The sequence below is a fragment of the Pezoporus flaviventris genome, unplaced genomic scaffold (assembly GCF_033815535.1).
Source record: "Pezoporus flaviventris isolate CSIRO_AGI_PZ_B2104156 unplaced genomic scaffold, CSIRO_AGI_Pfla_v1 ptg000148l, whole genome shotgun sequence".
Lineage (NCBI taxonomy): Eukaryota > Metazoa > Chordata > Aves > Psittaciformes > Psittacidae > Pezoporus > Pezoporus flaviventris.
In genome coordinates, this window is record NW_026892696.1 from 189,393 (window position 1) to 214,426 (window position 25,034).

The following is a 25,034-nucleotide window of genomic DNA, read 5'->3' on the forward strand; positions in this document are numbered from 1 at the left end:
GCTGGGGTGCTGTTCCCTCTGGCAAAGAGGTTTTCCTGGCAGGGCTCAGCCCCTCCATAAGCAGCAATCCCAAAGGAAAAGGTGGGCTTTTCCGGCTACCTGCAAGCCATGCGAAGGGCACCAGGATATAGGGATATATATATATATATGTTTATTTATTTGCTTACTTCTGCCTGGCTTGTTTGGCTGGTTCCAAGCCGGAATAAACCTGACAGCTACTGAATGTGTTTGCCAGGGGTGTTTTCCAGCAGGGCTGGGCAACAGCAGCTGGGGTGTGCTGGCCTTGGCAGCAGCAGGAAACTCCTTTCCCAGTGGGGAAAACAGCCCCAAACACCGATGAAATAGGTAAGGTGGGGGCAGTTTGTAGCCGGGATATTGCCTTTAAGTGCATACAAACGGGGGGTCCTTGCGCTGATTTAATATATAGTGTATTTTGGGGTCTTTTCTTAGTGGTGTGGGGGAAATGCAGCTGAATGGGGATGTGGAGGCACCTTCCGGGACTTTGAGCCCTGCAGCTGATGGCTTTGGTGTAAAATATCCCGGGGAAATGCCTCTTTTCCTGGCCATTTTGGAAACTCCTGCTGCAAAATCCCCCCCCCTCGGTCCAGGCTGGTTTTGCACTGTTGGCAATGAGAGGGTTAACGGGTTGCTCTGGCGTATAAGGGGTTAAAAGGCAAGGACGGGGCTGAATCCTGCTGGGGGTTATTTATCAGGATAGGGAACACCAGGGGTGTAAATCAGAGCTGGTTGGGAAGGAGGAGAAGGCGGGGGGGGAGATGCCCAGAATCCCGGCATCCCTCGGTGCAGCCGCTGGACCGCGGCTGCCATCCGGCTGCGAGCCCTCGGCCGCTGGGATCTGGGGGTGCTGGGGTGGGTGCGTGGGTACCGGTTGGGTGTCACCCACCCTGGGCACCCCATTGGAGGGGTCTGTGGGATCCATCCCTATCCAGGGGGGGATTTCTCCTTGTTCTCCCTGACGCTGCCTCCCCGCCGGGGGCCTGCTCGGCCGATGCGGATACAAAGCCGGAGGAGCCGCGGCCTTCCCAGGTCAGCCAAACCCCATCTCCCCTCCCTTGCTTGCCCATAAAGCCCTCTCTCCATATGCATAAACCTCATATCTATAGGGGCTCACATCCTCTTGCAGGAGGAGGAGGTCGCCCTTTGCCTCCCCTCGGCCGCCAGGGCTTCAGGGCTTTGGTTTTCTATAGAAATACCTTAAATCTGTTAAATTGCTATTAAATACCTAAGCCCAAAGCAGCAGCAATGAGAGAGGAGGTGGTTCCTGCTGCATCACCCTAATTCCACACCCATTCCTGGGCTTTTTCACCCCAAATCTGCAATGGGTGCAAATCTCTCCTGGGTTTTTCCCAGCTGGGATTTGCGGCACCTGCGGGAAAACACGATTTCGGGGGGGGTTGAGCTTCCTCCTGGATAATTTTGATGGCAAATCATGGGAATTTCCCCCTTTTTGGTGATTTATTTGGATATTGGTTGCACTGGGGCACAAGGTTGCGTTGCTGGAAGGTTGCAAAGGGGGTGAAGTGCCTGCAATATCATTTCCCATCTGTTTCAAGGGGGTTGTAATGTATTACATGTGGTTTAGGGAGATGGCAGCTTGCAAAGAACAGATTTTGCCCCAAAATACCGCCTAAAAAGGGGCACAAATGCATTTTGAAGGTGAAAAAAACAATATTTGATAGTTCAAGCAGAAGGGGGTTCTGCCAAACAGGGTGAGACATGAAGCATAGTGGGGTCCATGAGCTCAAATCTGGTGGTGCCAATGCCTGGTGCTGGGTTTTGCGTCCCTTTTTAGCCATAAGAAGGTGACCCCTGAGCAGTGGGAGGAGTTAAAATCACTTTTAAAGGGTGCAAAACCTTTTAATTTGGTGCTTTGCAATAAAGCAGACCCCAAAGTGTTAGGAATTGTTTGGGAAGCACTAATAAGGGGGGGGGGGAACCCCATTTTTTATGCGTTTGTTGTTGTTTCTGTTTAAATTCTTCCCCTTCCAAATTCCTTTCCAGGATAGTTTTGCACTGGGTGAACTTTGCAATTGCTTTGCAAAGCATTAAAGGGCGGAGATTGGGATAAGCATCAAACTGGGGAGGTTTTTGGCACTAAATTAGGCTTTTTCTTGCTTTTGGGGTTTCTTGATAAGAAATCTTTGCGGAATGGGCTCTTTTTTCTTATTTAAGTGCTGTAATTCTGAATTTTTACTGATTTTTTTCCCCCCTTTTCCCCTGCATTTGCACTCACGGCACGAGCTGGGCGAGGGATAGATTTTTTCCGGTTCATCAGTGATGTTGAAAAGGAAAATCAGGAGGAAAACGGTGGCAGTTTTCCAGGGTTTGGGTCTTTAGTTGGAGTATTTGCCCAGAAGAACCATTTTGAGGTGAAAGAGGGAAACACGGTGTTGAGGAAAAGCTTTTCCTGGAAGATGATGCCTTTTGGTGGGAGTTTTTCAGATATCATCACAAAATTGCCTTGAATCTTGAATTTTCATGGAGTTTTTTAGTGGGAATTCCCTCTTTTGGCTTTTTTTTTTCTGGGTAACCCCCTCTTTTTTTTAGGGAGGAAAAAACCATCTTTTGGCTTATCTTGGGGGGAAAAACCCCATCACTTTGCTCTTGTTTCATTCCCACCACCTGCTGAGCCATCCCTTATCGCTGCCAACCCCAACTGCATCAAAATGCCCAATTGGGGGCAATCTGGGGGATTGAGGATGACTTTTCTTCATTGGAGCCCCCATTCCCGCTGTGCCAACTTCAAATCTCCACAACTGATTCCTTGGAAAACTGGGAAATAAACCACTCAGCCCTTGGAACACAGATAACGCTGCCGCACAGACCCGCGTGGGCTGGGGAAACAACTTACCTTGGAGCAAATACTTGCTGGCTTATTTAAAATCATTAATGTAAAGGACTGGGATTTAGGGAGAAAACATTCCTGCTTTACCCGGGCTCTCCCTGGCACCCTGTGTGCTGGAAATCATCCAAATAGTATTCCTATGGTCTCTATTCCTATGGTCTCTATTCCTATAGTCTCTATTCCTATAGTCTCTATTCCTATAGTCTCTATTCCTATAGTCTCTATTCCTATAGTCTCTATTCCTATAGTCTCTATTCCTATAGTCTCTATTCCTATAGTCTCTATTCCTATAGTCTCTATTCCTATAGTCTCTATTCCTATAGTCTCTATTCCTATAGTCTCTATTCCTATAGCCTTCTTTGGCTAAGGTGATGGTAGAAAGTCATCCAGGTGGGGAAATAAGCCTTGAAGCTGCCATTGGGATGTGAGGTCATCGTTTGGAGAAATTATGAGGAATTGGGGGAAACTTTGGGGAGAAAAAAGCTAATTCTTATTTCTATTTCCTGCCCCCCCCCCCCCCCCCCATCTGTTATAAATAGCGCCAGGGTTATTTATAAGGAGGGATTAACGTGGCGGGGATGCAGACAGAAGCAGGGGGCATTCCCAGGGTAAATCCTGCTGTGTTTCCCTGCTCTGATTTTATGGGGTTTTGAACCTGTTTTGTCTTCTGGGAGCCCCTTTATTAAAGAAAAAGGGGATTTGGTGGGAAGATGCTTTCCTGGGGGATGACTCCTCAGGGCTGGCACCCATCCCTACCAGTTGGGACCTGTCGCTCTGTCCTGGTGGCTAAATATAACCAAACTAAAGCCAAATAGTTGTTGGTCGCTGGGCTCTGCACATGCTCCTGCTTTTCTGCTTTATTTAGACCGGGATCTATTTATTTTCCCTCCCCACCCAGGTTGGGAGGGAGACGGGGCTGAACCAGGGCTCGTGATGCTGCCTCCAGCTTGCTGGCAACAGGGTGAGGACCCAGCAGCTCCTGCTGCCTTGAAATCCGTATTTCCGAGGATGATCTCATATCCCCACATCCTTCTTGGGTTACAATTGCATCCCCACGTCCTTCTCGCATTATTCTGCATCCCTTTTTTGCTATCTCAGCCTGGTTTGGAGCAGCTCGCTGATGTAGGGCACGCCACCAGCTTTCCCCCCACCCTTCCCCATCCCATGGGATGCATTTTACTACTGGGATGTTCCTGCCCCTCATAGCACTTTTGCTGTGACAAATGATGCCAAATAACCCTTTTCCTCTTAATTTAGCCAGCCCCAGTTAAAGGTCATGGGGGTTGTTTTGGAGACCTGGTGATTCTCCTTGGAAGCAGCCGGGAAAATAACCAGCCCTGGGACAAAATTGGGCTGATGGGAGCTTATGTCAACTGTCAAAATGGGATGCGACCTTCTCCTGCCCTGCTAGTGGGATCAAATCGGGATCGAGCTGCAGGGACCTGGCTGTGCCTCGTCCTCCTCTTCCCCTCTCCGAACGCAGAAGCCATCGTGTTGCTGGAAGGGTGACCAAAACCAGTAAGCAAACTGGTTTCTGGATGAAGCCCGTCAGAATCCCTCTGCTGGGCTTGTTTTACCCATTTATTAATGCTTTTAACTTGCTTTGCTCTTTTTTTTGGAGGCACTGCTGCGGGAATAGTGCCCCTCACAGTGGTGGGTTTATGGCTTGGGTGGCGTCGCATCCATAGGGATAAAACCCGGAGCTTGCGAAAGGGAGGGTGAAGGGAATGGCCTGCTCCCACCCTCATGGGAGGCAGGTTAGGTGACATCTGAGAGCAGCCTTGGCTGCCAGCTGCTTTCTGCTTCGAGGGGCAGGCAACAGCGTTCAAGGAGGAAAAATAAGTGTCCCTGGGTCCTCCTCCCAAACAAATCCCTATTAATGTGTTTGTGGAGGCAATGGGCTCATTGCAAGGGTGGCTGGAAGAGGATTTGCAGCAGTAACACGGGTCGAGGAGGGGAAGAAGAGGTTTATCTTTAATTTGTTTGGTGTCTGGGCAAGGGTTGGATGAGTTTTAGCTCGATGCTTTGGGGGGTTTGCAGTGGGATGGGGTTGGGGTTGCAGCATCAGCTTGTGCATGTGCAGTGATTGCAAGGGCTTTACCCCTTTTCTAGGGGTAGATGCATTCTACCTCCCTACCTGCTTTAAGGGGTTTCAGTACAGGGGGAATAAATAGATCCTTTTCTTAAGGATCATCCTGGGTCAGTGCATCCCCTCTATCCACTTCCCAGAGGGAATGAGGGTCCAGGCAAGGGAGAAATGGTTGCTGGGGGTCAGGCTCTCTGCAGCAGGGAAGTGGCATCCATCGTGCACCAGTTCCTGCTTCCAGTAGGAACAAGTCAGCAGAGTTTGGTTCTTTGCATCCCCTCTCAGGGTCATTTCTCTCCACTGCATCCTCCCTTGGGCATGGGGGTCCCAGCTCTGTCCTTCCTCTTCCTCTTGGTGACCTTCGTGCCAGGCGTCTCTGGTTACGGGAGCGGATGAGCCATCGATCCCAAGGAGGATTTGTGGCGCTTCCCAGCCTCCAGGACCTTCAAGCTTGATGCTCGGAGCTGGATTTGCCACGCAGGGGATGGATTTGCTGTGTACAGGGTGGATTTGCTGCACACGAGCTGGATTCGCAGTGAAAACTGCGACTTGGGACTGACTCTTCTGCTTCCTTGCAAGGTTTTGCAGCAGCTGGAGCCGGTTCCACCACACTCGCAGTCTCCCCATGTTGACTCCTCTTGCAGGGATGGATTTAGGGGTGTTGATCCTCCCTCACAACCCATTTCTCCTTCTCTCCCACAGGAAAGCCTCAGGGAAGGGCCCAGGTGGAGCATCTGGACCCCCTGCGCTATGGCATCATCTGAGCTGTCCCCTCACCCTGCAGTAGGTACTGTCAACCCATGGGAGCTGGGGTGATTTTGGTGGGGGGACACCCAGGTTTGGGCAGATACAGGGTGCATCACCATGGGGCACCTTCCACATCCCCATTGGAGCCTTTGGGGATCATGAAAACTTGAAGGGCTGCTGAATCTTGCATGCTTTGGGGATGATGCTCTTTTCTGTCCGCTGCAGCCCTCCATCGCTGTGTCCCCACAGGGGGACAACAAGTGACAAGGTTTCTGCTCACAGGTGACCATCTCGCCCCAGAGACCCCCAGCCCCCTGCCCCACGGGGAGGAGGACCTCGGTGAAGCCTTTGACTTTGAGGATACTGAGGAAGAGGAGGAAGAGGAGGACTCAGCGGCTGATCCCAGCAGTGAAGTTGTCCTCCGGGCACCCCCTCGCAGGCGCCGTGCAACCAGCTCTGGAGGTGGTGAGGAACACAGGCCGGGGGGGTCCTCAATGTCCCCACCATGTCCCCTTCGGATGCCCAGGGTGGCACTGCTGCAAGCCTGGGTGCCAACACCATTTCTCTTCCCTTTCCCTCTCTGCAGATGGGCTGGTGCTGGAGACCCAGGAAGGGTATGTGGGGGTTTTGGGGGAGAAAGATGCATGCATGGGGTTGCAGGAGGAGGGGCAGGACCCCACCAGGGATGGGGGGACCCTCTCCCTGCGCTCCCCGATGCTGATGCATCCTCCTGCCCTGCAGCAAACGACACCGGAAAAGCTGTTTTGGGGTCTTGTGTCATTCCCATGTGGGATGCTTGGATCTACTTAAAAAGCCGCTGTGAGCCTGCAACCCAGGCCCCCCCAAATCCATGAAGAAGGAGGCATGCAGTTGGGGGGGGGGGGTGTGTCACAAATACAAGCTTTATCTTGTGCCTGTGAACCCCAATAATAGGGATAGAGGGTTATGGGGGGGGTGACGGCTTGGGTGCACCCCATTTGCACCCTGAGGGGCTCCCTGACCCCTTCCCTGCAGGCTGCCAGTGGGGGTGAGCAATGGGGAGGCTGGTGGAGACCCCCACATCGGTGCCCAGACCTGGAAGAGGAAAAGCGGCCCCGAAGGTGGGTAAAATGCTGGGAAAAGGAGGCTGCCGAGGCCTGGGAGACGTTTCTCCATCCTGGTTTGATCCTTGGGCTCTGACCTGAGTCTCTGGGGTTGGATTTGTCCCCCCAAAGGTGAGCGCTTCGAGTTCCCGGAGGTGGAGGATGATGTGATCTACGATGATGTCCCCTGTGAAAACCTCGATGCTGAGCAGGATGGTAGGGACAGACCTATCCCCTCACCTTGATTCCCCATTTTCCGTGGGTTCCTGTGGGATCACGAGCCCATTTTCCAGCTGGGAAAACCGAGGCATGCTCTGCGAAGGAGACGCACATCCTAAAGGAGGATGCTGAGGGGGATAACAACGGGAAAACCACTGGGGTTTGGGTGGGATGAAGGCAGAAGTGTTACCAGCAGGGCTGCAAGACCCTGAGGATCTGGGGTCCCTGGGGAGAGGGAATTGCCTTCCTGGATGGAAAAGGAGCTGGTGTTTGCTTGCCAGGCCTGGGGACGGAGCACAGCCTGATCTACGAGGAGGTGCAGCGCGGCGAGGGGACGCGCCTGGGGGAGGACTTGGGCTGGAGCTCCAGCGAGTTCGAGAGCTACAGTGAGGATTCAGGCGAGGAAACCAAGCCAGAGGCCGAGCCGGCCAAGCAGCGGGCGTCCTTCCAGCCCAAGGTAACACTTGACTTTATTTACTGTGATTGTTTCCCTTCTATTCCCCTGGGTTTGCTGTATGAAGGCACCGGAACAGCCAGGCTTGATGGTGACGCAGAGGATGCTGCGGTTCCCCGGCTCAGCCGGTCTGAAGCCAGCCTCAAACTTGGGGGGTTCATTTCTTTCTGTTTCTTCTTCCTTCCCTTACTCTTTTCCCCTTTGGTTCCGCATCCTGGCACTGCTGGAGCGTGGCTGCTGCCCTTTCCCTGCGCTTCCTCCTTTCCCTGCTCGAGCGAAGCTGGATTATGGGGAAGATCTGCCTGTACTGTGCTGCTTTGGGATGATTTCTCCTCCTCTTTTTTGTGTTTTGGCTGCTTACCTGGATCTCTTCTCTGCCTCCTCTGCCTTCTCCTCCTGCCTGGTTTGCTTTGGGCTCAGCTTTCTCCAGACCTGAATAGACTAAAGGAGAGATACGCCAGGACTAAGAGGGACATCCTGGCTTTAAGAGTTGGGGGGAGAGACATGCAGGAGCTGAAGCAGAAGTACGATTGGAAGGTACTGTCCCTCCTCTGTCCCTTGTCCCCCAAATCTTCCCAGGGGTGGGAAAACACTCTCATGGAGATTATCCAGGCTGAATTCATCCCGTTTTATCCCCCAGAAGAGAAGACCCTTGAGTTAAACATCACAGAGCTGCCTCTCGTGTCCATCTGTCTTGCAACTGCCCAAACCATTTGCTTTTTGGGTGTTTGTCTTTTTCTTTTAAGGGGCGTTTGGACCAAGCGAGGTTTCCTGTGGGATAGATGGATCTGAGAAGGTTTTTCCCCCTGATAACAGGGTGGAAATCAGGTGGGAAAGGAGATTCCTGAGCCTTTCCCAGCCCCAAACCATCCAGGCTGGTACTTCACGGCCAGTTTGGGGTTGGGAAGGAGACGCTGATGTCAGCTTGGGCTAAACCTGCTCTGATTTGAGGTGTGAAAGTCCAACACCCCCAGCCTTTGCTCTCTCCCACATAAAACCCCAGCCAGGAGAAGGGGATGGATGCACTTGTGCCTCCCTTCCCTCCCTCCTCTTTGCTTTTGCTGCATGCTCATGCTTTGCCCATGCCTGCTTGCTTGCAGTTGTGTCCCTGCAGAGGGAGGAGAGATGCTGGAGCCATCCTCCTTCCTCAGCCACGTGCCTCATCTTCCTCCCCATCGGGCTGCATGGGAAAATGGGGATGATGCTCAGAGGGGATGTTCCCAGGAGGATGATACCACTGTATCAGAACCCAAAATGGGAATGATGCTCGAAAGGGGTGTCCCCAGAGGAATGGTAACAACTGCATACGAACCCAAAATGAGGGATGATGCTCAGTGGGGATGTCCCCAGGAGGATGGTACCACTGTATCTGGACCCAAACTGAGGGATGATGCTCAGAGGGGATGTTCCCAAAGGGATGGTACTGCTGTACCCAAACCTGAAATGGGGGACTATGCTCGGTGGGCATGTCCCCAGGAGGATGGTACCACTGTATCTGGACCCAAAATGAAGAATGATGCTCAGAGGGGATGTTCCCAAAGGGATGCCACTGTACCCATACCTAAAATGGGGTCCTGGTGCTGCCTCAAGCCCTCCTGCTCCCTCTCATCCCCCTAACCTAGATGACCCAGCTGATGAAAGCAGCCAAAAGTGGCACCAAGGATGGTTTGGAGAAGACCAAGATTGCAGTGATGAGGAAGGTGACATTCCTGCACCGGAAAGAAGCGCCAGGTAGGTGGGATAACCCTCCCCTTGCTTTTGAGAGCCAAAAAACTCCCTTTTTGAGGGTATTTTCTTAAAAAAACGCATTACAAATCCTATTGCTCTCATCTTTGCTGACCTGTTCTGGGCATTTTAAGCTCTTACTCGATATCTTTTCACTCTTTGCCATCCCCATGCAAGCTTGGTTGGTTTGTCTCGCTCCAAACACCCTTGTCCTTTCGGGAGCAAGGCAGTGACCCCTCCACGCAGCACCCATGGGTGCCCCCTTTGGACACAGAGCAGGATCTGCCCTGAAACCCTGATTTTTGGGGGTGTTTTCCTAACCCTCCTGCTGTCGTGTAGGGGATGGGGAGCGGAGGAGGAGGGTGGTGGAGGCGGAAAAGCACCGCCGGAGCTCAAGGGTCTCCCTGGAGCATCACAGGGGAGGTAGGATCCTGGTGGGCAGCCTCATGGCTCAGCTGGGGCTGCCCAGGGTATCCAGTGTGTGTGTCCCAGCCTTGCTGCATGGTCCCAGCGTGGCTTAGCTTAAATGCTTTTGGTGTCCCTGGGATGCTGGAGAGCATCTTGCCCCCAGAGTGCTGTAGGGCATGGGAATGCCCTGTGCCCAGGGCATGGAAATGGGGAGAATCAGAATCATGGAATCAATAAGGTTGGAAAAGACCTTTGAGATCAAGTCCAACCTTAAGCCCAGGACCAAGTCTACCACTAAACCGTGTCACTAAGGACCTCGTCTACATGGCTTAGAATCATAGAATAGAGTTGGAAAGGACCTTGAGATCACCCAGCTCCAACCCCTGCCACGGGCAGGGACCCCTTCCACTGGAGCAGCTTGCTCCAAGCCCCTGTGTCCAACCTGGCCTTGAACACTGCCAGGGATGGGGCAGCCACAGCTTCTCTGGGCACCCTGTGCCAGCGCCTCAGCACCCTCACAGGGAAGAGCTTCTGCCTTATCTCCAACCTGAACCTCCCCTGTTTGTTTGAACCCAACACCCCTTCTCCTATCACTACAGTCCCTCTCCAGCATCCTTGTAGCCCCCTTCAGATGCTGGAAGCCTATGTGAACACCTGCAGGGATGGTGCCTGCAGCCCTGTCCTGGGCAGCCTGTTCCAATGCCTGAGCACCCCCTGGGGCAGGAATTGTTCCTCAGCTCCATCTAAACCTGCCCTGGTGCAGCTTGAGGCCGGTTCCTCTTGTCCCATCCCTTGTTCCTTGGGAGCAGAGCCCAGCCCCCTGGCAGGTAGCTGCAGGATCTCTGTGGAGCCGAGGGCAGTGATCCTCCCTGCCAAAATTAGGGAAGGAAAAAGGTCACCCGGCACCAGCGCCCTCCCCTCCAGCCCGGTCGTCCCCGTTACCGGCTATTTATAGGCGCCGGGATGGGGCCGGGGCGGCCGGTTGGGGCCATGTGGAAGAAGCGCCCGTCCCTGTACCGCGATGCCGCCCTGGCCCGCTCACCCTCCTCCTCCTCGGCTGCTTCGGCCTCGGGTAAGGGGTCCCCGTGCCGGGCACCAGGCACCCACCTCTCGCCTTCCGTGTTTCCTTCTGCGTGCTGCTCTTGGCTCCTTCCCCCCCCCCGTTTTCCTTGCTTGCACCCACCCTTGGAGCGAGGACGAGGGCGCTCTTCCCCCATCCAGGGTGGTCTTTTGGGGACAAGGAGCCTTTTTGTCCCCTCCCTGCAGGGAGCTGGCTCGGTCCCTGCTCGCAGCCTGACTCATGCTGGTGTCCGGTGACAGTGGCCGGCCCTTGGGTAGGGACATGCGATGCTGGGAGGACGCTGGGTCCATCTCCAAACCCGGACGCATCCCCAGCCGAAGCAGCTCATGGGGCTGCAGGCTTTACTTTAGACCCCAAACCAGGCTAAACCGGGGTTTATTGGGTGTGTGGTTGTGGGTGTTTTCCCTGCAGGGGACTCGGAGGAGGAGGACACGGGTTTCCTGGAGGTCACGGTGTCTGACATGAAGCACCCACCACCGGAGCTGGGCCCCATGCCCGAGGGGCTGAGCCCCCAGCAGGTCTGTGTGGGGCGGGTTGGAGCTTTGGGAGGGTAAACCACGGCTTCCCCTTGGTCCCATGATTGAGCAACCAGGGAAAGGGCAAGTCAGCAGAGAGCGATGCTGCTGTGTCAGCACTTCTGCAGCACGCTGTGCCCCTCTTCCATCCTGTTGTTTGGGGCTGGCTGGGGGGGGGGGGGGTGCATCGTGGCTGAGCCCCACTGTTGTTGTAGGTGGTCCGGAGGCACATCCTGGGCTCCATCGTGCAGAGCGAGCGGAGCTACGTGGACTCCTTGAAACGCATCCTGCAGGTGGGAGACCCCCTTGTTTGGGATGGGGAGCACAGGGGCTCAGGGATGCTGATGCACCGGCATCTCCCACAGGATTACAGGAACCCGCTGATGGAGATGGAGCCGAAGGTGCTGAGTGCTCGGAAGTGCCAGGTGGTGTTTTTCCGCCTGAAGGAGATCCTGCAGTGCCACTCCATGTTCCAGATCGCCCTCGCCTCCCGTGTGGCTGAGTGGGACTCAGCAGAGAAGATCGGGGACCTCTTTGTGGCCTCGGTAGGAGGGAAAGTTGGGGGACCACTGCTAAACCTCCCCCTGGACCGCTTTCAATGATAGCGGGATGGGTTGCAGGGTTTAAGTGATGCAATCACAACGTGGGGTACAACCAGCATCCTCAGCATCATATATATGTGTGTGTATGCATATACATATATATATATATATATATATATATATATATATATATGAAGTCATGTAATGGTTTGTGTTGGAAGGGACCTTAAAGCTCCTCCAGCTCCAACCCCTGCCATGGGCAGGGACTCCTTCCCCTAGAGCAGCTTGCTCCAAGCCCCTGTGTCCAACCTGGCCTTGAACACTGCCAGGGATGGGGCAGCCACAGCTTCTCTGGGCACCCTGTGCCAGTGCCTCAGCACCCTCACAGGGAAGAGCTTCTGCCTAAGAGCTCATCTCAGTCTCCCCTCTGGCAGGTTAAAGCCATTCCCCTTGGCCTGTCCCTACATCCCTTGTCCCAAGCCCCTCTCCAGCTTTCCTGCAGCCCCTTCAGGCACTGGAGCTGCTCTCAGGTGTCCCCTTCAGGAGCCTTCTCTTCTCCAGGCTGCCCCAGCCCAGCTCTCTCTGCCTGGCTCCAGAGCAGAGCTGCTCCAGCCCATCACCTCTGGGCTCACTCCAGAAATAGATGAGAATCCCCTACTTTGCCAACCCCCATTTCTGGGGGAGCCCCACGTTATCACAGCTCTCCTCCCTCTCCCCAGTTCTCCAAGTCGATGGTGCTGGACGTCTACAGTGACTACGTCAACAACTTCACCACTGCCATGTCCCTCATCAAGAAGGCTTGTCTCACCAAACCCGCCTTCCTTGATTTCCTCAAGGTCAGCAGGACCCACACGTGGGTGCACGGTGCTGCTGGTCACCGTTAGGGGTGACAGCTCCTCTCTATTGCCTTTTCCCCCCTGCAGAAGAGGCAGATGGCCAGTGCCGACCGGGTCACGCTCTATGGGCTGATGGTGAAGCCCATCCAGAGGTTCCCTCAGTTCATCCTGCTCCTGCAGGTACAGGTGATGGGTTCCTGCACACATCCTGTTTTGCAGCCTGGGTGCTGTGAGAAAGGGTTTAGCAAGGGATATGCTTTGGGGTTGGCAGCTTGGTTGTGTCTTTGGGGACCATCCCAAGGATCATCTCCCACGCTTTGATTTTGGAGGTGCTGAAGGTGCCTCCAGTCATCGCGTCCTCAACAGGGCTGATTTTCCTGGGGTGGCTTTTGTCCCCCATCCTTTCCCTGCTCCAGGACATGCTGAAGAACACCCCCAAGGGCCACGCAGACCGCTTGTCCCTCCAGCTGGCCCTTACCGAGCTGGAGACGTTGGCAGAGAAGCTCAATGAGCAGAAGCGCTTGGCCGACCAAGTTGCCGAAATCCAACAGCTCAGCAAGAGCATCAGTGACCGCAGCAGCCTCAACAAGGTGGGTCCTTCAGCCTCGCCTCCTCCTCCTCCTGCTGGGTGGATTTTGGAGCTGGTGGTTGAGTTTTGCTGCTTCCACCTTCCTCTCCGTGTCGGGGGCTTCGGGAAGCCGGGACCCCTGTTTTCTCCAGCAGGGCGTTGAGCTCAAGCAAATCTTGAGGTTGGCGCAGGGAAATTCCTCTCCACGGAAAAGCAAGGACCAGCTGCTTGGTTTTGCAACCATTGGTGGAATAGAAGTCCCCTAAATTAAGCTATTGCGACACATCCTGAGGCTGGGGACTGCCCTGGTGGCAAAAACCACAGCAGGGCACCCGTGGAGCTCATCCTGGCACCGGGATTTAGGGTTGGGGATTGAAAGGAGACTCAAGAGGGGCTGCAAAAAGGGCTACGTTGGTCTTTCATGGCTCTGCTCTCTTGGTGGTTGGACATCCAGGGTGCAAAGGAGTTTGGCATCTTGTGGCTTCAGAGCATGTTGCACACCCGTCCCTGTGGAGCTTAGGGATGTGCATGCTCCTGGTTGGAGGAAAACCCTTGCAATAGGGGAAAGGCAACCCAGATGTGGGGCAGGAGGCTCACAAGAGCCCCCGGGCTGACCCTCCATCCCCCCTGCAGCTCCTGAGCTCGGGGCAGCGGCAGCTCCTGCTCTGTGAGACGCTGACGGAGACGGTGTATGGGGACCGCGGGCAGCTCATCAAGTCCAAGGAGAGGAAGGTTTTCCTGCTCAACGACATGCTGGTCTGCGCCAACATCAACTTCAAGTACGTGCTGGTGGCCCCAGACCCCCAGAATCACTTTGCAAAGCCACCAACATGGGTTTTGCTAGTGCTACCCAAAGGACTTGTAAACCCACTTCACCTTACAAGCACAGCATCAACCAGGTTGGAAAAGACCTTTAAGATCATCAGGTCCAACCATTACCCAAGGGACCACCAAGACCATCACTAAACCATGTCAGACCTTGTTTTGGGGGGGAAGCTCACTTGGTTTGGGGGTTGTTTGCCCCCCATTTTTGGCATACCTCCACACAAAGCCTCCATCCCCTGGTGCTGTGGGGTCCTGGAGCTGGTGTGGGGTTTGGGAGCCTGCTGGGACCTCAGGGCTTGGTGGAGGTTGATGCTGCAAAGGGGGAAACCTTTGAGTTCCCCATAATACCTCTTTATTAATCATTTTTTCCCTCTTCCAGGCCGGTGAACCGAGGGTAGGTGCTGAGCGTGGTCTGCTGTGGTTGCGTGCCCCATGTCTGGGGGTTCAGGCATGGTGTGGGGTTGCAAATGGGGCTTGGCTTGCACAGTGCATTTTGTGAGGGCTTTCAGGACGAGTCATGGTGTCTGCTGGTTTACTTACGTGTATCTTTGCATCCTCCCTTGGCAGAGGGCAACTGGAAATCAGCAGCCTGATGCCCCTGGGTCCCAAATACGTGGTGAAGTGGAGCACGGCCCTCCCGCAGGTGCAGGTGGTGGAGGTGGGACAGGAGAGCGGTGCCTATGACAAGGACAACATTGTCATCCACAACGCTGGTGCCAAGAAGCACGCTCCAGCCGGGCAGGCTTCCCACAGTGAGCACCCATCCTTTGAGCTGGTGTTGGGCTGGTTTCCATGGGGTGGGATGGAGCATCCATCACGGACCTCATTTCTCTGTTTTTCCACCCAAGATAAAGTCTACCTGGGGCCACCACGGCTCTTCCAGGAGCTGCAGGACCTGCAGAAGGACCTGGCGGTGGTGGAGCAGATCACCCTTCTCATCAGCACCTTGCATGGCACCTACCAGGTATCTACATGCCAAAACATGGTGGAACTTGTGGATTGGGTAGAACGGAGCTTGGATGCTTTGCAGTAACCATGTGGCTCCTCAGAGATCGCTGGACACTTCATCCTCCTGAGCCCCATGGAAGGTTGGGGATGATTCAGGCTTGTTTTGAAGGCACTTCCATCGTTTATGGCTTTTCCCTTAGAACCTGAACATGACGGTGGCCCAAGACTGGTGCTTGGCCCTGCAGAGGATGATGAAGGTGAAGGAGGAGGAGATCCACTCCGCCAACAAGTGCCGTCTCCGTCTCCTGCTGCCTGGGAAGCCGGACAAGTGAGTTTGTGGATCATAGGTGGGCTCTTCCCACCCCGAGGAGGAGGCTGAAGATCAACCTGGTGATGCTTTCCCTATGCAGATCTGGCCGCCCCATCAGTGTCATGGTGGTCTTCATCACTCCAAACCCCTTAAGCAAGATCTCCTGGGTGAACCGCCTGCACTTGGCCAAGATAGGACTACGTGAGTAGCTCTATGGGCATCACCCTTGCTTTGGAAAGCCAAATTTGGGAGCTGGGGGGAGCTTTGCATCCCTTCAAGCCTCCAGATGCAAAATGGGGTGGGGGGAAGAATCAGAGCAAGGTGATGGAGAGCATTTTGGGGTTTGCACACTGGAAATCACGGGGATTGGTTCATTCTGGCTCAAAATACTTCGCGTTTTGCTGCTGTTGGGTGGCATCTCCAGGTTGGCATCACAGTGATGGATTTCTGTTGGCTCTCATGCCAATGGTGTCAGGGTGACCTGTTTTCCATGAAATAGGATGAACTTGTGGCTGCCCCATCCCTGGCAGTGTTCAAGGCCAGGTTGGACACAGGGGCTTGGAGCAAGCTGCTCTAGTGGAAGGGGTCCCTGCCCGTGGCAGGGGTTGGAGCTGGATGAGCTTTAGGGTCCCTTCTGACCAGTCTATGCTTCTATGAATAAGCAAGGGAGGAGCCATCCCTCCTGCAGCTTCCCTATTCCTATTTAACTCCACCAGCCACTGCAGCAAAAAAAAAAGAGAGATAAGTTTAATGGGAGACCAAAATAAATCCTTTGAAATCCTATTTGAGTGCTCGGGTGCCTCCGGCCTGGAATGATTTTTGATTCTCTTGGTTTAAACAGTTTATGTGTTGTTTGGCTTTTTGTTTTCTTCTTTAATCTGGGATGCCTCAGGGATAATCCTGTAGCCGTGAGTTAGAAATGAAAACACATTAAAGCCTAATGTGAAGAAACACATCAGAGTGATTTCCCCCCCCCCCCCCCCTTTGCATATACATTATCTGGGTTTTGGGGGCTTTTTCTGCTGCTGCTCAAGGTGGTTGCTTGGCTGTGTGCTGCTGTAGGGTTCAGTTGTTGATGGAAAGGGGTGAGATGTACCCCAGGTCCACAGATGATGGGGATTTGGGGCTGGAGATGAGAGCCTTGCACATAGAATTCCTCATTTTGGGGTCCTACCAGGGAGGGAAGGGATGCTGGGGGGTGTCTTGGCCATCCTTGATGTCCTTTGCTTGCCGCAGGGGAGGAGAACCAGCCGGGCTGGCTCTGTCCTGATGAAGACAAGAAGAGCAAAGCTCCTTTCTGGTGCCCTATCCTGTCCTGCCACATGCCTGCCTTCTCCAAGGCCCTCGACCTCCAGGTAGGAGCGATGGCCAACCTCTTCTCCACCCTCTCCAGTACCTCCTTTCCCTTTTACATCCAGCATTTTGGGACATAAAGGCAGAAATCCCATGATGGATGGGCCGGATGGGGTGGCCATGCTGGTTGCAAAGGCAGAAGTTGGCGTGATCCACCCTGGAAAACTGGAAATGCTGTGGCTGGATCCCAGATTTTGAGGCACACACTGATACCTTGCATGTGTTGGGGTAATTTGGGGGTGCTACAGCCCCCTGTATCCTGGTCTCTCCTGCAGCTCAGCGCTGCGGTGCACAACCCTGTTCAGTCCTCACTGCTGGGCTTCTCCGCCGTCAGCACCTCGCTGCCACAGGGCTACCTCTGGGTAAGCAAAACCACCCCAAAATGGGCCAAAACCCACTCGGTTTGGGTCACTCTAGTTGCAGACCCTCTCTGCAGCACTGGTGGCTGGTGCTAACCTCCCTTCCCCGCTCCACGCAGGTTGGAGGGGGGCAGGAAGGGGCAGGGGGGCAAGTGGAGATCTTCTCCCTCAACCGCGCTGTGCCGCGCACGGTGAAGTCCTTCCCGGTGGCATCACCGGTGCTGTGCATGGAGTACATCCCTGAGCTGGGCGAGGGGGACCCATCGGGAACCCAGGAACCCCGACTGAGCACCGAACAGCCCCCTGGATCCCTGCATCCCACCGTGTGCTTGGGATTACAGGATGGCAGGTGAGCCCGCGTCTTGGGTGCCATCACCAGCACCGAACCTTGAGGACCAGCATATGATCTCCTGCATCTTCCCCTGTTCCCTCCCCAGCATTGCAGTCTATGGCAGCGTGGACACGGGGACACCGTGCTTGTTGACCTGTAAAAGCCCAGGACTGCAACCCGTCCTCTGCTTGAGACACAGCCCTGAGTACCTGTTTGCGGGGTTGCAGGATGGGACCGTGGCTGCATACCCCAGGAGCAATGGTGAGGACACCTCTGAGTGTGCTTTTGGAGCAGGCTTCTTGGTGGGACACCCAAAAAACATGAAACGGGAGGTTCTTCATGCTAGTGAGAGATGCTGGCTGCTAAATAGTGCTAAATCTTAGGTTTTAATGTGTTTTCCCCTCTGTTTCATTTCTCCTCGCAGCCCATGCTAAATAATAGCCCAGGTATTTTGCATTGCCATGATAAATGCAAGAGGGGCTTGTTTTTGGGGGAGAACATGGAAAACAGTCGTGGTGTAAGGGCTTGATGTGGCAGCAAAGGGTTTGCTTGTAGGGTGGCTGCACGAGGGGGCTGCAGGCTGAGTCTAACAATGGGATGAACAAGGTCTCACAGCTTTTGGCTTTAAACCCCCACCTTTTTAGTGCTATAAACTGAGCCCCTCCAAACCCCATGCATACAAAAGCCCTCTCCTTTATTAGCTTCACATTGGGTTTGTTTTCCCCGGCTCCAGCTCAGGCCGAGGCTTGCAGCTTGCAGGGGCTCCTCGGCTGTTAAGTACCTTTGCTTCATCACTAGAGGGTAGGAAAGAGCCTCAAATCTTGTGTTGCACCGGCCTGATTTTGGACAAAACCCCTCATTTGAGCTGCGAGGACCTGCAGCGAGCAGCACCCAAGTCAACGCGAAGCCAGTAAAGCCACTTAAACTGCATTTTGGGGTACTGCTCATCCCCTTTCCCACCAATTAAAGCGGCTTTCATTTAATCTGTGTTGCGTAAATGCACATTGAAGGCAGCAAGCGGCTGGCAGGGCTGCGGGGTGGAGGTTTTAATCTTATCCCCATCTTTTTGGAAGGCAAAAGCTTTCCCAAAATAGCTGGTTTTGACGATGGGAATTGGGATGTGCTGAAAGGCGGCTCGGTTGCAACCCCCTGCGGATGGAAGCAGAGGTCTGAGCGCCCCAAAAGGGCCCTTTTATCCCTCAGATCTTACGGTTTTAGAGAAAGAAAAACTGTATTGGAGCTAAGAAAATGAGAGCAATTATCTATTGAAGCTGCTCAGCCACTGGTGGTGGTGAATTCATCCGCATCCAGGTTGGATGCGGTTCACAGGGACACTCCAGATCGGTCCCGGATGAATCGGCTCTGGAGAGTCACTTCAAGAGCAACTAAATTTAAAGGGGAAAAAGGGATTTTTTGGCTTTTCCTGCAAAGAACATGCCCAAGTGTTGCAGGTGGCCAGTTGTTTGCTGCTAAAAAGCTGTTTGCATGGGGGCAAAGGAGTTTTGGGGGGGTTGAAGCTTTGGCTGCGAACTCCCCTCATCCTTTTGGTTGTGGCATTGGGATGCTCGGAGGCATCCTGGGTGACACTGGGGACATTGAGGGTGGTTTCAACTGCATCCGAAGATGCTTTTTCCCTTTTGCTGATCATTTTATGCCCCTCATCTCTGCTGCAGGGGGGCTGTGGGACCCAGCGGAGCAGCCCACCCGCCTGGCTGTGGGTACCGGCCCCGTGCGAGCTCTCCTGACGCTGGATGAGACCCTCTGGGCCAGCTGTGCCAATCAGGTCACTGTCCTCGATGCCACCAGCCTCCGTGCCCAGGTAGGGAGCATCAGCAGGACCCCTGTGCCACATCCATGTGGGGTGGCTTTGGGGGGGAAGTCACACTGGGTTAATGCACGTGCATGGGCACATCCCTGCCTGTGTGATGCCCAAACCAACCCTTCTGGGCTGGTTTTCGTCACTTTTGGGTCCCTTCCCTCCCACGCTGGGTCATAGGAGGAGGATGCCGAGACGTCTCCCGCAGCTGCATAATCAGGGAACGCTGAATAGTTGCTTTTTGCTTTAAAAAAAAAACACCCTCTTTCTCCACCTTTAATTTTCACATTTAGTGCCCAAATTTAGTTTGCATGTATTAGCTGTCGTAAATCCAGCCTAACGGCGGTGCCGGGGATGAATAATGCATCGAGGGCTGGATTCGTTTCCAGTCTCTGGCTTTATTTATGACAGGTGGGAATTTCTGCAGAATGAAAGTGATGGGGGGAGGCAAAACTAGGGAAGGGGGAAGGAGTAAATAGTGTTTGATGGAGAGCTGGGGAATAGGGTCTTGGGTCTGCCTGGATGGGATTGGTGACTTGGGAATAAGCCGTCAGGGGGTAAAACCCATGTGGGGTGGGGAACAAGGAGGAATAGAGACTTTAAGGTATGTTAAAGGTGTCTATTCACCCCTGTTTTGGGCAGGATTTGGTGGGGAGAGGGATGCTGTATGCTGGGTCCAGGGGATCAATGCCAGCTCCTGGTTTTGCTGCTGCTTTTAAATCCTGAAGCAAAACCACGTCTCAAAGCCATAGGAGAGAGGAAGGTGAAGTTGCTCCATGCAGGTTTCTCCCCGAGTGGTTCAATTCTTTGATGCCAACATGAGTTTTTACAATGGGCAATCCCTCAATCCTGCCCAGGCTGCAGCAGGGGGGATTTTTGATGTGGAAAAGGTGGTTTTCCTGCAGGCTGTATCCTGTATCTGACAGGGAGATGCTCAGGCAGGGAGCTTGGGAAGCAGACGGATCAGTCTGTGATCCCCACATAGCTCTTGTGGAAGGGCTGAGCCTTTGATCGCTGACTTTTGGGGTTCGAATCATAGAATGGTTTGGGTTGGAAGGGACCTTCAAAGCTCATCCAGTCCAAAGAGCAGTGACATCTTCATCTAGATCAGGCTGCCCAGAACCACATCCAGGCTGGCCTGGAATGTCTTCAGGTATGATGGAAGCAGGAAGGTCCCGTCGCATCTTGGGATGGGTTTTACAAGTACATTTAGTCTGGCAAATGAATCTTTTAAAGAAGAAACCAGCCCTGGAGGGGTGGGAATGACTGTGTCCTTATCCCAGAACCACCCAAGAAGGGTTTGGGGATGAGCTGCTTTCAGTGTCCTTGGCCAAAACCAGAGCTGGCGAGGTGGGATGGGACCTCAAAGTCACTCTGGACCCCTCCCCATGCAGCTTTGTAGCCCTAAAGCTGGAGACAGCCCCAACCAGCAGCAATTTTAGGGAACAACCCTTTGATTTCCTATTTGCCATTCCCCATTGGCAGCAAACCTTCGAGGCCCATCCGGACACAGAGGCCAGTGTCACACACATGATCAAGGCAGGCAGCGGGGTCTGGATGGCCTTTTCCTCGGGCTCCTCCATCCGCCTCTTCCACACCGAGACACTGGAGCATCTGCAGGAGATCAACATCGCCACCAGGACCACCTTTGTCCTCCCAGGTGAGCTCCCCTTTCCCTCTGGCTCTTAACTGCAACGAATGGGCATATTGGGGCATCACCCCATAGGCATGTTGCTTTGCTTTCTGGCTGTGCTGAATTGCAGAGGAACTGTGCAAGGAATTGACCTGGTTAATGGTGTAAAGCTTGGACCAGTCTCTCACTGACTGCAGAGGGAACTGGTGGCATCTTTGCACCCACGTGTACATCCATGCATCCTGTCTGCACCCATGCTCCTATGCTTCTTATCCATACGTCCCACCCTTGCACATGTGAGTGCATCCCATCATTGCATTTGTGCACCCCGTGCTTGCATATGCGTGTGCATCCATGCATCCCATCTTGCATCCTTGTGCCCCATCTTTTGCACTTGGGGGCATCCTTGCATGAATCTTCATACCCTATCTTTGCACCCATCTTCATCCCCATATGTGCATCCATGCGTCCCATCTTTTCACCCTTGCCTGCATCTATGCACCTCAGCTTTAGACTATGTGTGCATCCTTGCGTGTAGCCTTGCTCCATCTTCATCCCCGTGCATGCATCCTTGCACCCCATCTTTGCTCCTCTGTGTGCACCTTATCCTTGCACATGTGTGCATCCATGCACCCTTTGCACCCTTCATGCACCCACACACCCCATCTTTAGACCGCGTGTGCATCCTTGCATGTAGCCTTGTCCCATCTGCATCCCTATGTGCGCATCCTTGCACCCCATCCTAGCATTCATACATGCATCCTTGCACCACATCCTTCCATTCATACATGCATCTTTGCACCCATACATGCATCCCTGCACAAACCCCACTGCCATTGCCCTGAGCACCCCTATTTCCTCTAACTCACCATCCAGCACCATCTCCCATGCTGCTTTCACCCCTGCCGGGCTCACAAGCTTGTCTCCCTCCTTGTTCCAGCTCCATAATTGTGTAATTAGTCAGGAGCACGATACTCCTGTACAGTCACTTTTCCTCTTGCTTTTTAGGGCCTGTTAAAATATTTATCACTTCCTTTTCTTGCTGGGCAAGTGCGCGCAGCTATTAATGCGCTTTTGAACTTGCTCTCCCTCATCCTTTTTAACTCGACAGGTCATTAATAAAGTCCTCCCAGAGCAACCAGAGTTGCATCTCCACAGATAGATTGCTCTGACGAGGCTGACGCCGTGCAGCCTTAAGTCTTGGCAATAAAATATTCATTTGCCGTTAGAAATCTTGCTTTATTATTTTCCTCCTCTTCTTTTGATTTATTTATACCTGGAACGCTCTCCTTGGTGTGAAGACCTTCACCCAAAGGCACTGCTTGGTTTTAGGGGGCTCTGGAGTATGTTCTCCATGAAGAACCCATTGGTGATGGGTTATGTGGGAAGATGCTGCTGTAAAGACATCCCTCATCCTCCTTTTTATCCCCACAGGTCACAAACATGTCCGTGTCACCAGTCTCCTCATCTGCCAGGGTTCGCTTTGGGTCGGCACTGACCAGGGCATCATTGTGCTGCTGCCCGTGCCTCGCTTGGAGGGCATCCCCAAAATCACTGGTGAGCACCCAAGCAACCCACCCGACATGGATTCAACCTGATTTAAGGGCTTGTTTTTAGCAACCTCCCTCTTCTCGTTGGCAGGAAAAGGCATGGTGTCCCTCAACGGGCACGGTGGCCCCGTGGAGTTCTTAGCGGTGGCATTGAGCACGTTGGCACCTGATGTGCTGAAGGGTGACCAAGAGGAGGAAGAGGAGGGCGAGGAAGAGAAACCCCCGGAACTGGATGGACCCCCTCCTCGGGAAATGAGGAAAAAAGGGATTTTATTACAGTATCGCCTCCGGTCCACGTCCCACCTCCCGGGGCAGCTGCTGTCCGTGCGGGAAGCGCCGGTCGGCGGCTCGCCGGCACACACCGAGGAGGATGGCTCCATCTATGAGATGGCCGATGACCCCGATGTGTGGGTGCGGAGCAGACCCTGTGCCCGTGACACCCCCCGCAAGGAGATCTCCTCCGTGGCCATCATCTCGGGGGGCCGGGGTTACCGTAACTTCAACGCCGAATCGCCGCGCCGGGGCAGCGATGCCGACAGCACCCTGCTCATCTGGCAGGTCCCATTGATGCTATAGCACCCCAGGACCGGCCCCCTCCACCTGGCACCTACCTCAAAAAGCCACCCAAAAGCTGCCGGGGGTGGTCCTGCCCTGGGGGCATCACCCTGGATGTTTTTTAAAGAGGAAAACTGAAAAATGGGCTTTTTTTCCCCCAAAAATCCAGCTCTGGAAGGGGAGTTTTTAACGGTGGGAACGGTGACCTCCCTGCAGGCTTTGGAGGTGCCGGTTCTTCAGCCGAAGGCGTCTGTGTGTCTGCGTGTGAATATCTCTCTATATAAATATATATATAAATATGATGTATATTATTACCTGTATAAAGACAGAATCTGTATATATTGGGGCACCTGGAGATGCAGAAATAGTGGTGGGAGCACTCAGTGGGTGCTGGTTGCGCCAAAATGGGGGCTGTTGCTGAAATAGGCATTTTTTGACTGTGAATTTGAGGAGATTTGTTAGAAATCCCCTGCTTTTGGGAGCTGAGTACAAGTGGCTTCCAGAGGAAAGGAAATGTTGGGAGCGTGGAAATAAACCCTATAGGAATCAGTGTGTTTCTTTGCAGTGCTTTTGGTGCAAGTGTTTTCTTACTCTTGTTTCAGCGACAGCATCACAAGGGCTTGTTGAGATGTTCACATTTGAGGATGTGCAGATCATTGGAGCTAAGTAGCAATAGGAAATCCCCAAATGCCTTTTTCTCCCTGCAGAAATGATGTGGGATAGAGGGGAAAAGGGGGAGAAGGATGTACCCCATCGCCTCCATCCCTGGTACCCAGACTTCGCTCCATCCATAGTGGAGAAACCCAGGGCCAGGGAGGTGGAAACTTGTCTGAGGACTAAATCAATTTATAATGCCATCCTCTAACTGGCTTCAATTTGATTTTCATTTGTAGCATTACAATTATCAGATTGATATTCCTGACTGCTCAACCTTGAAATGGGACCGCGTGGCTCCTGCTGCCAGGGAGCTGAGATTATCCGCCTCGCACTGATCTCAGTCGTTTTCTAATTAGCCATCAAATGTGCTTTGCTGGGGTTTTCTTTCTTTGCCCTTAAAGTCTTTTCTGATTAAGTTTTTCCCCCATCTCAGCTGCATGAACCAGCACAAATTGGGTGGTGAAGGCTCTGGACCAGCCATGGTTGCAGCCGAAGGACCGTGAATACCCTCGTCAGCATCCGTGATGCCCATGGGAAGGGTGGCAAGGAGCTGGTGGCTTTTCCCATCTGTTTTTCTCTTTTCCTTTGCAATTTTGGTACCTTTGGGGTCGGTGTGTGGGAAAGCAGCTGGTTCTCAAGGGATATCAACCCGTGGCATGGTTAGGAGGGAGTTTTCATGCTCTGTGATTGCAATTGCAGAGTTAAATACATACATACTTATTGCAGTGCTGTATGTAATGCAAACCATGGAGTTTGCACTTGATTTAGCAGGGGGACATTGTAAAAAACAAGTTAATATCCTTCAGTTAATGAGGGTGCTTCTTGTGCTGCCTGCCAGTGGTGGGTATTGTCCCAGAAGTCCAGGGGCATCACCAAAGCCAATGGCTTTTGTTGCTGCCACCGTAATGAGCCACGTTATTAACCCAAGTGTGGTCCTATGCCAAGCTCACCCCACTGGGGGACAGCCTCAGGCAGGGTCACCACCTTCTCCTATGCACGGGAGGCAAACCTTCTGGTTTAACCACAGATGGCATTTAATTCATTAAATATATATCTTTATTATAAATATATCTTTATATCTATTTCTATGCTGGCATCCTTTAGAAGATGCTTTTTTTTGCAAGCCTTGAGCCCTCTCCCCTCATTCAAGCTGTGTGTCTTGCCCCAGTGCTCACCTTCCCAATCTGCTGCTTCTTATTATTCCATTTTTCTTCATTATTCCCCCTTTTTCTTCTCGATATTCTCTGTATCGATCCCTTTCCCAGCCTCATCATCCCACCCGGATGCTAACGTGCCAGGGCAGCTGGTGAGCTTGTTGCAGGTGGTTGTTTGCAAACACCCAGCAAATGCTGTTAAGCAGAAGCCTTCCTTTAATGACTGTGCAGGCAGAGGAAGATAAAACCCCAGGACACTGGTTTAGAAAAGAGAGTTCTTTGCTTTATTCTCTGATAGATGCTGCCTGGGGTGGGGGTGTCTGAGGGGCTTGAGGCAGCCCCTTAGCTTCCGAGAGCTTGCAGGAGGAGGGTTTGGGCTTAAAATAGAGCTTTTTTGCTGCCTTGAAGGGTTAG

At 53.3% G+C, this 25,034-nt stretch overlaps 1 protein-coding gene across 4 annotated transcripts; it reads left to right on the forward strand.

The window, feature by feature from the left end:
* Positions 1-235: 235 nt before the first annotated feature.
* ARHGEF10L (Rho guanine nucleotide exchange factor 10 like) lies at positions 236-23,358 on the forward strand. 4 transcript variants are annotated; one of them, XM_061479380.1, is made up of 28 exons: positions 236-345; positions 5,655-5,739; positions 5,982-6,164; positions 6,286-6,313; positions 6,714-6,799; positions 6,914-6,997; positions 7,282-7,457; positions 7,875-7,991; positions 9,077-9,185; positions 11,080-11,186; positions 11,399-11,476; positions 11,549-11,728; positions 12,445-12,561; positions 12,649-12,741; positions 12,978-13,151; positions 13,763-13,908; positions 14,522-14,706; positions 14,803-14,918; positions 15,103-15,230; positions 15,313-15,413; positions 16,449-16,567; positions 16,841-16,927; positions 17,044-17,273; positions 17,362-17,516; positions 18,929-19,074; positions 20,557-20,731; positions 22,139-22,261; positions 22,346-23,358. In XM_061479380.1, the coding sequence occupies exons 2-28, from the start codon at positions 5,703-5,705 to the stop codon at positions 22,828-22,830; spliced, it is 3,765 nt and encodes a 1,254-aa protein (XP_061335364.1). In that variant the 5' UTR covers positions 236-345; positions 5,655-5,702; the 3' UTR covers positions 22,831-23,358. The 4 variants fall into 4 exon arrangements, with proteins under 4 accessions (XP_061335364.1, XP_061335363.1, XP_061335365.1 ...); XM_061479379.1 differs by lacking the exon at positions 236-345 and adding an exon at positions 779-1,047; XM_061479381.1 differs by lacking the exons at positions 236-345; positions 7,875-7,991 and adding an exon at positions 780-1,047.
* The last annotated feature ends 1,676 nt before the right edge of the window (positions 23,359-25,034 follow it).

Coding starts and splice junctions, on each gene's coding strand:
- ARHGEF10L (XM_061479380.1), top strand. CDS start 5,703: ATGGCATCATCTGAGCTGTCCCCTCACCCTGCAGTAG. Junction 6,800..6,913: donor GAGGAAAAGCGGCCCCGAAG/GTGGGTAAAATG, acceptor GTCCCCCCAAAG/GTGAGCGCTTCGAGTTCCCG. Junction 11,477..11,548: donor CCTTGAAACGCATCCTGCAG/GTGGGAGACCCC, acceptor CATCTCCCACAG/GATTACAGGAACCCGCTGAT.